Raw genomic sequence first — 12,204 nt, 5'->3', positions numbered from 1 at the left:
GGTACGGTGCGCGGGTTCCCTGGGTCATCAAAAAAAAAAACTCATAGTGAGATCTATCCGATTAATGACTAATATGATATTGGTTTGTATAGTTCGTGAAGCGTGCAATAATTTCTCCACCCGATTGTTTTTCTCGGTCCCCACCAAAAGTTTATCCCCTTAGACTTTGAGTTGTCAAACACATGCTCTAATATTTTCATAAAAAGAAGAAGGAAAAGACATGCTAGGATAGTGGTGTCATAGGTGCTCGATATGTTAGTTCTTCACATCAAATATAGCCATGAAAAGAGCAAAACTTCACAGTTTTACAAGACTTTTGGCAACATCTTTAAATTAGTTAGAGGGCAAAGCATGAAAAGGGAAAAACCAGACAAAGTGACTTTGTTCTATAATCAGGGTGTGTCTCATTTCGTACAAGTATTTGCACAACTAATCCAAACTACGCTACGAGGAAATAGAAAAAAAAAAAAGCAATCCATTCATTTTTTGTGTATGTCTCCATTGCATCTTATTTCATCATATCATACCCTGTTTTTAAATATTTGAGAATCACCGTCTACGTCTCGGTGTAGGTTTGGGATAACCATTGGTCTCATGGTCCTAGGGTGGGGCCATTTACGACTAGCCCATTGAGAATTCCTAGATGTACATGCAGCAGGTGCACCAAAGATGCAGTTAGCGATTCTCTCGAGAGGATCCGAGACAAGGAGCCCGAATTTACTAGGCCTGAAAGAGAAATACAACAAAAAATGAAAGAACTAAAGAAAAGAGCCCAAAAACGTTCACCAAAATCAAGCTTAACCGTTGAGCTCGGATCCGAAGGAAAGGCCGATCCGTTATCGAGGCCCGCCCATCATTTCAACCGGCCCAATTCACGGCCCCTGAACATCGAACGAGAAGATGCTGCGCGATTGGGCCATTCTCTCTCTCTCTCTCTCTCTATGGACTGTTGAAGCTCGTTCCGTTCTTCTTGAAGCTTCGCCTCCGGCGATTCGAGCTCCTCGATCTCCCGAAGCGATTCGCCGCGAACAGGAAAATGAGGCATCGGCTTTTCACCATCGCCTCGCGGAGTCGCGGCAGAAAGCAGCAGTCCCCGCTCGCCTCGCGCTCGTTTTCGCGGCTTCGCTCGCAATCGGATCGGTGCGTTCCGGTCATGCTTCGACTACGCTTGTGATTTTCTCCGATGTTCTCTTTTTCTCTTCTTCTTCTTCTTTTTCGTCCGTGATCGAATCGACGATCGTGGTTTCGTTGTGCAGGCCTTAGTTCGGCATCGTCTTCGACATCGACGGCGTGGTCCTCCTCGGTCACACTCCCATCGGCGGTTCTCCGCGCGCGCTCAGGAGATTGTACGACGATTCTGGTAAAGCTTTCGCCATCGCTTGCTGATATACCTGCGAGGCTTATGTCGTGCTGGTGATCTTGCCGTTTCGCGTATGTTCTACGTTGCGAATGCATGTCTTTTTTCGCTGATTGCTACCGAATTTCCTGATGATGTAAGGGCGGGGGATATTGAGATTCGTATCTGCTATTTGATAGCCTGCTATCACTTACTTTACGTTCTCCATCTTTTCTGGGAAGCTGAAGATACCTTTCGTGTTCTTAACAAATGGTGAGTGTTCGTGATTGGTAGACTTCTATAGGTCCTAGTCATTGCTTTAATGTGTTAGTAATTTTTGCTATTACATTTCTCACTTTTGATATGTGTTACCAAATGTGACCGCTCAATAGAATCATTACCGGTGAGTGCGGTGATATAATGGTCAAACTAAAGTTTTCAAGTTGCGTGCTGGACATCATATGCTTATTGTGGTTGATTATTCAGTTATCGGCAAGTATTGGTACTTTTAAGATCTAATAGTAATCGTCTTGATGATTTTGAGATTGCTGCTATCTTATGTTTAAGTCATTCAAGCAATTTGAATCTGTGACGCCTTTTGAGATGCCGTTTACCTATAATCGTTCAATATGTTTACTCCCTTGAAATAAGAAATTTCGCTTGTTAATTCTTGAAGAAACGATAATTAGTTTTTACTGCACGCTGCCAATAGCAATGGCTGATGCAGGAGGTGGCTTTTCTGAATCCAAAAGAGCCCAGGACTTAGGTCAACTACTAGGAGTCAACATTCAACCTTTACAGGTAGTTCATCTCGTGTTACAAAATCGCTTTATAAACTTTAATGTCTAGGCAATACATAGGAGCAAGCAAAGTTAATAGAAAGTACTCAAGCTCTCAGGGACTTGAGTAATCGCAGCGGAGTCCTCTCCTTAATTCATTTTAGTTGTCTGTGTTCAATACTGTTTCACCTGGAACACGAAGTCCAACAACTTGATTCTCTTTTATTTCTCTCTGGTTGACCCTCTTTCTGGTTGTACCTTTTCTATGCAGAAATGTCCTGTCAATTGATGAGTACACTAGGTGCTTTGATTCTATTGATCCACTGGAACCGTACAAGACATGGACAACTAAGCCCGACATTGACCAGAATAGCACTTCCAATGACATGGTGAAGAGAAAAGTTGCTGTACAAACACAGAGAGTTCAGGCAGCATTTGTAGTCAGTGATTCTGTTGATTGGAGCAGAGATATTCAGGTTGTGACCACTCTAATGGATCTTGTCCTTTCTTAGATTATCTAATTTAGCTTTTGAGTCCATACTGGTCTTTTAGTCACGCGAGTTCTAAATCTTTGAACTGATTATCAAAAGACACTAGGCTTTGTTTTGTTTGTTCAGTAACTACTCTGCAACTTTAGTTGTCATATTTTTAGAAGTCTAGTGGGCACTGAAATATAGTTTGAAAGAAGTGATAAAATGGAGTGTTATCATCTGTCTATCTGTCTGTGTACTTTAAAATAATTCTGTGATACTTAGGTTTGGGTTTAGGTGCTCTGTGACATATTGAGAACTGGAGGGCTTCCTGGAAAGGAGACTGGAAAGCAACCGCACCTGTTTTTTGCAAATGATGACCTAGAATACCAGGTATGCTATGCCATTTGTGATGTGAGTTGTAATCTTGAGTTTTTGAAACCTTAGTGGAACTAAAGACTGGCTGATGACTAGCTGACAAAGTGTAAAGGCAGGCTACTTTTCCTGCTGAACGTCTGGGTATGGGAGCTCTCAGGATTGCATTAGAAGCAATCTATAACAGGTAATAGTGAGGTTTCTGCTTCTCAATGGTTAGTTCTGCATGGAGTTTGATATAATATTCTCCACAAAAAATTAAATATTGGCCCATAAGATCCTTGTGTAGGCCTAATTTGCCTTAATGCAGCATAGCGACATGCATTAATCTTCAATCTTATGTTGTGCATTGTTTACTTGTCCCTGTTCTGCAGAATACATCCCATTCCTCTGGCGTATACATCATACTGGAAGCCAAATCCATTTGTCTATGGAAATGCTGAGACAATGTTAAGGAATCTTATGCCCTCTTTGTTAAGCAACCTAGATGTGGAGAATACTACAAACTCTGGAATTCGTTGTTTCAAAACCCTATACATGATCGGAGATAATCCAAAAACCGACATTAGAGGTGCACGGCAGGTATATTTCATACCAAAAATTATAGTTTATTATATCAGTGAATTTATTTTGAAACGTAATCACCAATACTGCCAACAACTCCCAGGATCCTCCTGGTTTTCTATATTAACAAGGACTGGGGTATTCAAGGAAAAGATAATCATTCAGAGTTCCCTGCTAACTTGGTGAGTATTTGTAATCTTAACAAAATTACACATCTGTCTCTCTCACTCTTCCTCATATGTATGTTGGGGTGAGTTGATGGTAGGTTCCTACATATGCAAGTCATGTTCATTCCAGTATGTTCACCTCTTTGGTTTAGGGATTTTATATCGTGTTCCTAGTGGAAAGTCATGGTTGAGAATGCAGATCTTAGATTCCACCAGGAAAACATTAAGAAGTATAGTACATTGTGCAATCACTTAGGCCTTGTTTGGTTCACTTTGGAGTAAGAAAAGGAAATGAGATCCCATTGCAACTCATCTTCGGATGGTTTTATGATTGTGGAATCAAATTACCTAGGTTATGGATTCTCTTTAAAATGCAGAATTGGATCGCTCAGGTAGAGGTGGTACTGGAATTCCTAGAAAAGAAAACATTTGCGAACTCTACCCACTCAGTAGTCTGTGCTTCATCCTCTTTAAATCCTACAAAACAGAACTCTCTCTCTCTCTCCCTCCCTCCATTCATCATCTTCAAATCCTTCTCACGTGAGTTTCGCCTGCCTCTTGATTCCATAGCCTTCACATCCCTCTACTAGGCAAAATCCTTTCTCTCTCTTGCCATTGTGAAACTTGTTTGGATTCTTTATGGAGACATCAGTGACAAGCATCATGTTGGCTTTTTTTTTTTTTTTTTTTTGGGGGGGAGCACAATAAAGTTCCACTTACCAACTCGGCTGAGTTGCTGTCACCCCATTTGCAGTTCTTGTGATTGGTCTTTGACTCAAAACACAAAGAGGATAAGAAATAAGAATAATGGCTTAAAGTAACTTCTGTGCAGTAGTTTGAAGTTCATAAAAATGGCTTCATCTTCATCGCTGTGGATTTTGTGCGAAAAATGCTTGACTTGCAAGATTTAGATGAGTTTAAAATAATCAGTTTGTAAAAATGCTTGTGTGAACTGTAAAATCATTTGGAGGACAGTGATCGGGAAATTGTTGAGGGATCTTATGTGGTTCTTCGCTTTGTTTCTATCCTTTGCTTTGTACATGTTGATTGGAGACACATTCCATTTCTTACATGTTTTAACCTCATTTGGCAACTCACGTTGGACATTTCTCTCTTCACTGGTAATTTGAGACCGAACAACAAAGAAAAAAAAAGGAAAAAGAAAACCCACTCCTAGGAATTTGATTGCTTAGAACGGGATTCCTTTTCATAATTGCATGGCCATGAAAGATGGCCTTAAGTGTTTGAGGTGTCCCATACTGACATACGTTGATTTGTTATGCTCTGGGTGATATGTGAATTCTAACTTGGTTGGATGAAACATGACTGAGCGAACCCTTTCCCTATTCAGCCTAGCAAAATGTCAGTATTTCAAAACCGTGCACATTTTTTGTGGGGAATTTTTCTTCTCCCTAAATTTTCCAAGGTTAAAAATGAATTTGAAAATCACTCATCCTGATCGAACTCTTTTTTGTTTACCTATGCAGGTCGTGGATACTGTTGAGGATGCTGTCGACTTTATCTAGAGAAAAGAGTGCGGTTTTTGACATCACTTAGACAAAAGATGCCTTTTCTTTATGTGGTATCTGAACAATTGCCACTTCTATGGAAGCCGGTACGATCTTCCATTCTGCGTTTTCCCTATCATAAAAAGTAACTACCATTAGTTAGTCTTCTATTGATTTTGCTCATCGTGTATGTATGACGTTCCTTGAAGGCAGTCCACATCCCATTTGAATTAGGTTAGATCAAATGAATAATTTATGGTTCTTCTTACTCTTTTCTCAATGCATGCGATGTCGATTACATGATTTTTGGGAAAGTATCCCAATGTTCTTTGTTACGTGTATATGAGAATTGTAATTGGCAAATCTGAAACCTTTATGGACCCTTACCAAACGGGGCGAAGTTTGGATCTCCAAATTCAGCCGTAGTAGATGGACCTCATGTTGCATGAGATTAGTTTGAGATTGGATGGCATGATGCAAAACAAATGCAGAATGGAAATTGGTGAAAATAAGCAGCAACGAAATTACCTCAACGAAAAAGATGCATCACTTATGAAAAGAAAAAATAATAAGAAGGGAAAAGATACATAGTTTTCGTGCCTGGTTGATCCAGCGCCTCATAACTTCAGAACAAGCTGATCGTCTGAAGGATATGACGCAGAATTTTTCCATCTTCTTACCGCCCTTATATATTCAGTAGCCTTAGAACTTTGGGACTTGCTTAGGATGGCTCCCATGTTTCCCTAGTGATTTATCCAGTGCAACGTGGAAATCACTAAAAGGAACAAGCTCGGTCCTACAGTTTTGGAGAAATTCATATGCACCACAATCCAAACACGCTATCTTGAGGATGAATACTATTGAAAATTACTATAAAGATGTGGAGACCTAAATACAACAATTCGAGTAGTTGTTACAAAAGACGAACTCGTATTTTAACTTCCCATCACGCACTAGTTCCAGCAAGTGATCTATCGTTCTTCTGCACTCCGTTACATCATTTGAACTGATCCAATCATGCAGCCAAAATCCCCTCAAAGAAAGATCTTACAAACCATAAGAACCATTATTGCATTGGTTTATACATTCCTCTTAGTCTTAATTCCAGGGATAATTGTTTTTGCTCAACTGAAATTGAGATTTTGGGCCAAATTTAAACAAAAAATAAAACTATTGGGCATTGCCAAGACTGAGACCGAAACATAGACAAGTCAAATTGTAAGGCTTGACTGAAATAACCTCATAACCATAGGCAGAAATTTTAGTTTGCTGCTTCTTAATTTACCTTGAAAATAAAAGATGAAGTTGACACTGTAATTGGTTTCTTAGACATCCCACCATATGTCACCATGGTTTCTCCCCGCTAGAGAACAAAACTAAATCAGCTCTCTTCAAAAAGATAAGGGAAGCACTCGACACAAATTAAACACTCGTTGCACCTCAAAAATTTCATCACTGAGGAAGCAGCATTGCCACCAACGCAATATAATCCAAAAGCAGCATTGCCACCAACGCAATATAATCCAAGAGCAGGTTCTTTTTTATCACCCTAGTACAAAATCAATAAGATGTAAATAAAGAACTCAAGTGCCAATGGCCAAAAATGGATGTGTCCATGCATAAAAATATGGTAGAATGGGTTAATGGATGGATGGTTCCAGTAGACTCTTGACATTCTTTACTTCTAATTGGCTCTCGGTGAACACTTCTTCAGCACCAAGTTTCTTCAACGCCTCTTTTGCTTCATCAGAGCCAACTCTATCACAGGAAAAAGACAGTCATCTAAACACAGTAAAAACCAAATTTAGTTACTGATATGTTGTATTAACTACTAAGTTGGAAAAGAAATCAAGAATTCTACCAAATTCGTCCTCAGATGTCATAGCAAGAACTAAAGAGTTGGCTGATGAGAGCCCTGCTAAATTAATGTGTCAAGCACCATGAAGTGTTTTCTGACCACTTTTGTGTCTCATCATGGAATTAAGAAAAACAGAGGAAAATTTCACTCCAAGGAAGTTGCAAAACACAGAGAGGTCTTAGATCTACTAAAAGGAAGTTCCACCAGCAACCAAAAAACATGGAATTACCAATGCCCCTTCAGTATGATGATCTAAATACAAAAAGTAATCAACATCTAGAACACATGATGACTGCAAAAATAGTAGAAGCAGAATCAACAATAACAAGTCACTTCGATAAGCAATGTAGAAACATATCTTTTCACTTCACACTACAATTAACTGCCTCTATCTTCAATAGATTCAAAAAACAACTCCTAGTCTTTCTACACATTTTACCTCTCACAAAACCTCATCTTTATATTGGGAGATTGAAGGGTGTTAGTTGATTTACCTGAACCAACCTAAAGTATTGTCTTATTTTCTTTGATAAATTCAACATCATCGGTTGCTCAAAATGCCCTCATAACAAAACCATTTTGGCATGCCAATGCATGTACTAATGCTCAATTAGCCACATAAATTCTTGCCCATTGTAGCACCTAGCCAGAGTTAAAATTTCCTCGAATCAGTGATCACACTGTGTGTTACTTCAAGCTTAATTGGTCAACTAGAGTATTACAAGCTAGATCCACTTCTCCCTATTATTCGATGCAAGAGATCAATCAATCACACCACCTTCCAAAAAACAAACCTGAGATACCAAAATGCTACATATTGTGGGGCATTTTCAATTTGTAAATCGATATAACACCACCACAACCAAACATAATCAATAAATTTGTGCATCTGGCAATTGTTCATAACTTCTAGTCCATCAGCAACCCTCATAATTAGAACAGGAAAAGACAAAGTTGCCACAAGTATAATTCGGGCTGCACAACCATCCAAAACTACTTTAGAAGCTTGGTAGACAAGGAGCTCAATGCGTTCCCAAAAAAAAAAACTTGTTAGCAATGGTTAAGGCAGATCGCTGAAAAAAGAAATAAAAGCAAGCCCACACATACCCTTGCTATCAAAAGTCTACACAAAGTTTTAAACAACAATAGTTCGACAAAAGTTATATGGTGTCAAGGTTACTAAAAGTTTTCGAAAGTATATGGTGTCAAGTTTACTGAAAGCTTTTAAAAGTTATAAGGGTAAAGTTATGTATCTAATGAATTTGCTATTGAAGATGTCTAGGTAATACATAGGAGCAAGCAAAGTGAATAAAAATCACTCAAGTTCTCAAATACTCGAGTAATCACAGAGAAGTCCTCTCCATAAATCTTCTTAGTTGTCTATGTTCAACACTGTTTCATCCAGAATGAGAACTCCAACAACTTGATTCTCTCTCTCTCTCTCTCTCTCTCTCTCTCCTCCAGTTGACCCTTTTTCTGCTCATGTCTTTTCTATGCAGAAACGCTCTGTCAATTGATGAGTACACTAGCTACTTTGATAGGAAAGAATAAAATTGCTGTGCAAACGCAGAGAGTTTAGGCAGCATTTGTAGCCAGTGATTCTGTTGACTGGAGCAGAGATATCTAGGTTGTGACCACTCTAAAGGATCTTGTCCTTTCTTAGATTATCTAATTCAGCTGTCGAGTCCATATTGGGCTTTTCGTCACGCTAGTTCTAAATCTTTGAACTGATTATTAAAAGACATGACACTTTGTTTGGTTGTTTAGTAACTGCTTTGCAACTTTAGTCATCATCTTTTAAAAAGTCTAGTGGGTGCTGACATCTAGTTTGGAATAAGTGATAAAATGGAGTGTTATCATCTATCTATCTGTCTATGTGTATTAAAAAAAATTATGTGATACTCAAGTTTGGGTTTAGGTGCTCTCCGACATATTAAGAACTGGGGGCTTCCTCGAAGGGAGGCTGGAAAGCAACCGCACCTATTTTTTGCAAATAATGACCTCGAATACCAAGTAAACTATGCCATTTGTGATGCCAGCTGCAATCTTGAGTTTTTGAAGCCTTGGTGGAACTAACGACTGGCTGGTGACTAGCTGACAAAGTGCAAAGGTAGGCTACTTTTCCTGTTGAACGTCTGGGTAGAGGAGCTTTCAGGATTGCGTTAGAAGCAACCTTTAACAGATAAGATAGTGAAAGATAGTGAGGTTTCAACTTCTCAATGTTTAGTTCGGCATGGAGTTTGATCTAATATTCTCCACACAAAAATTAAAGAAAGGCCTATAAGATCCTTGTGTGGGCCAAGTTTACCTCAATGCAGCAAAGTGACATGCATTGATCTTCAATCTTGTGTTATGCATTGTTTACCTGTCCCTGTTCTACAGAATACATCCCATTCCGCTGGCGTATACATCGTATGGGAGGCCAAATCCATTTGTCTACGGAAATGCTGAGACCGTGTTAAGGAATCTTATGCCATCTTTGTTAAGCAACCTAGATGTGGAGAATAATACATACTCTGGATTTCATTGTTTCAGAACACTATACATAATAGGAGATAATCCAAAATCGACATTAGAGGCGCACGACGGGTATATTTCATACTGAGAATTGTATTGTATCATGTCAGTAATTTTATTTATGAACACAATCACCACTACTGATGAAAATTCCTTCAGGCAGGAGATCCTTGGTTTTCTATATTAACAAGGACTGGGGTATTCGAGGGAAAAGATAATCATTCAGAACTTCCCGTGGACATAGTAGGTATTCGTACTCTTAACAAAATCCAGACATTTCTCTATCTGTCTCTCCCATCTCTCCTTGCATGTACGTTGGGGTGAGTTGATGGTAGGTTCCTAAGTAAGCGAATCGTGTGCATTCCAACATGTTCACTTCTTTGGTTTAGAGATTTTAGATACGTGATCCTATGGAAAGTCATGGTTGAGACTGCAAATCATTGATTCCACCATGAAAGCATTCAGCGGTATAGTGCATCATGTAATTACTTAGGCCTTGTTTGGTTCTCCTTGGAGTAATAAACAGGAAATGGAATGCCATTGCAGCTCATCTTTGGATGGATTATGATCATAGAATCAAAGTGCCTAGTTAACGGATACTCCTAATGCAGAACTGGATTGCTCAGGTAGAGGTGATACTGGGATTCCTAGGGAGGAAAAAACATTCACGAACCCAATACGTTCAGTATTCCTGAGCTTCATAAATCTTCAAATCCTAGAAAGCCAGAACTCTCTCTCTCTCTCTCTCTCTCTCTCTCTCTCTCTCTCTCTCTCTCTCTCTCTCTCTCTCTCTCTCTCCTCTCTCCCTCCATTCGTCATCTTCAAATCCTTCCATGGGAGAGACTAACTCTTGGTTCCATGGCCCTCACATTCCTCTCTCTCTCTCTCTCTCTCTCTCTCTCTCTCTCTCTCTCTCTCTCTCTCTCTCTCCCTCCCTCCATTCGTCATCTTCAAATCCTTCCAGACTAACTCTTGGTTCCATGGCCCTCACATTCCTCTCTCTCTCTCTCTCTCTCTCTCTCTCTCTCTCTCTCTCTCTCTCTCTCTCTCCCTCCCTCCATTCGTCATCTTCAAATCCTTCCATGGGAGTTTCGACTAACTCTTGGTTCCATGGCCCTCACATTCCTCTACAATGTGAGATTATTTCTCTTTCTCGCTATTATGAAACTTGTTTGGTCTGTTAATGGAGACGCCAACTGCGTGCATCACGTTGGCTTGGGAGCGGATATAAAGTTCCATTAACACACTTGGCTGAGTTGCTGTCACTCCATTTGTTCTCTCGATTATCTTTCGCCTGCCTCTTGATTTTTGGGAGATGTCCCAATCTTCCTTCTTACATATATATGCGATGTGACATAATTGGGACAATTTTTCATAAATATCGGGTTATCATGTTTATCTGATGGTAGACTTATTAAAATGAGTTATAAGACTTTTTTGATTATATGAATGACTTAAATTAAAAATAATATGAATATTAAATAAGTTCACTATTTACTCTCACTTCATTTTGGATATAAATTTTTTAAATTAGTTTAAATATGGAAGTGTTTTTAGAAATATGAGTCAAGTCAGATATTAATTAAGTCGAGTATGAGTAATGTGATTTGTATTGTATGAAAATAAGTCAAAATGGATAAAACATGTTAATTTGACCATTTTCGACTAGATTGAATTTATGCATTTGTCGGGTCTATCCAGCGTCTTTTGTTATGGCATTGGAATCATTATTGCGACCTAAGAGTGCAAAAGTTGGGGGGAGAAAACGATGTGATGGCAAATAAAGTCGGAGGGATAAGATTCTAAACACACACGATCGTGGTCGACGGTGACGAGACAACGGACTTTGCCTTCAAGTTGTTTTTCCCACGTTTCATCTTTAATTCTATCGTTCTAATTAGCTGGCGACAGGGCTGTCTTTTAGTATCATTCGGAAACAGTTCGGCTCTAAAATAAGTTTTTGTGGACTTGATTTTGGATAGTAGAGTGAATTTTATTTTTTCAAGTCACGTCTGTAACCCTGTTTTGCACGAAATGTTACTGCATATTCTATAAATCTTATGTCGAAACCCAATTCAACAATTGATCCCGGGGGCTCATGGCAAAATCTAATTGATTAATGATCGAGATGATATCGGGTCACACATTTTGTAGAGCATATAATGATTTCTCATTTCGGACCTAATTGTTTTTCTTGGCCCTTCACCAAAATCTTACCACCTTAGACTGTGAATGGTCAAACACATGTATCATTTCAATGGGCCTAATTCCCAGCTCTTGAACATCACGCATGAAGACATGATCGAGTCTGGACAGTAGTTGAAGCGCTCCATTCTTTCTGAAGCTTCATTTCCAGTGGTCGCTGGTGACTAGCCGGTGAAAGAAGGGAGTGAAGAAAAAACAAAAACGAAAGAAAAAAAAAAGGAAAAAAATGAAAGAAAATATAAAAAGAAAAATAAGAATAAAAATCAAAAAAAAATATTACAATATTACTAAAAATTATCCATATCGGCGTTGATGGCCATGTAAGACACCTCGTGTTCATGTTAGTGCTTGCCGGTTAATTTTGATCGGACGAACTAAATGGACAAAAATATAAAAAGGTTTAATACTCAATTGGTAAAAAAAAT

General features: G+C 39.0%; 1 protein-coding gene, 1 long non-coding RNA gene and 1 pseudogene across 5 annotated transcripts; all 3 read left to right on the top strand.

Moving 5' to 3' along the window:
* The first annotated feature begins 900 nt into the window (after positions 1-900).
* Positions 901-12,204, top strand: part of LOC104431448 — a 53,135-nt pseudogene continuing 41,831 nt past the window's right edge.
* On the top strand, positions 1,001-9,945 carry LOC120290192 (uncharacterized CDP-alcohol phosphatidyltransferase class-I family protein C22A12.08c-like). 4 transcript variants are annotated; one of them, XM_039305952.1, is made up of 8 exons: positions 1,001-1,140; positions 1,257-1,360; positions 2,049-2,137; positions 2,387-2,591; positions 2,883-2,978; positions 3,080-3,147; positions 3,335-3,542; positions 9,734-9,944. In XM_039305952.1, the coding sequence occupies exons 4-8, from the start codon at positions 2,502-2,504 to the stop codon at positions 9,896-9,898; spliced, it is 627 nt and encodes a 208-aa protein (XP_039161886.1). In that variant the 5' UTR covers positions 1,001-1,140; positions 1,257-1,360; positions 2,049-2,137; positions 2,387-2,501; the 3' UTR covers positions 9,899-9,944. The 4 variants fall into 4 exon arrangements, with proteins under 4 accessions (XP_039161886.1, XP_039161887.1, XP_039161889.1 ...); XM_039305953.1 differs by having other exon boundaries at positions 1,257-1,609; positions 2,064-2,137; XM_039305955.1 differs by lacking the exon at positions 3,335-3,542 and adding an exon at positions 9,440-9,646 and having other exon boundaries at positions 9,734-9,861.
* On the top strand, positions 3,661-5,608 carry LOC120290193. The gene is made up of 2 exons (XR_005548038.1): positions 3,661-3,706; positions 5,179-5,608. It is a non-coding gene; the product is annotated as an uncharacterized LOC120290193 (long non-coding RNA).

The sequence above is a fragment of the Eucalyptus grandis genome, chromosome 2, assembly GCF_016545825.1.
Source record: "Eucalyptus grandis isolate ANBG69807.140 chromosome 2, ASM1654582v1, whole genome shotgun sequence".
NCBI lineage: Eukaryota > Viridiplantae > Streptophyta > Magnoliopsida > Myrtales > Myrtaceae > Eucalyptus > Eucalyptus grandis.
Note: the sequence above shows the minus strand (reverse complement) of the source record. Positions and strands in the feature narration are given on the sequence as shown.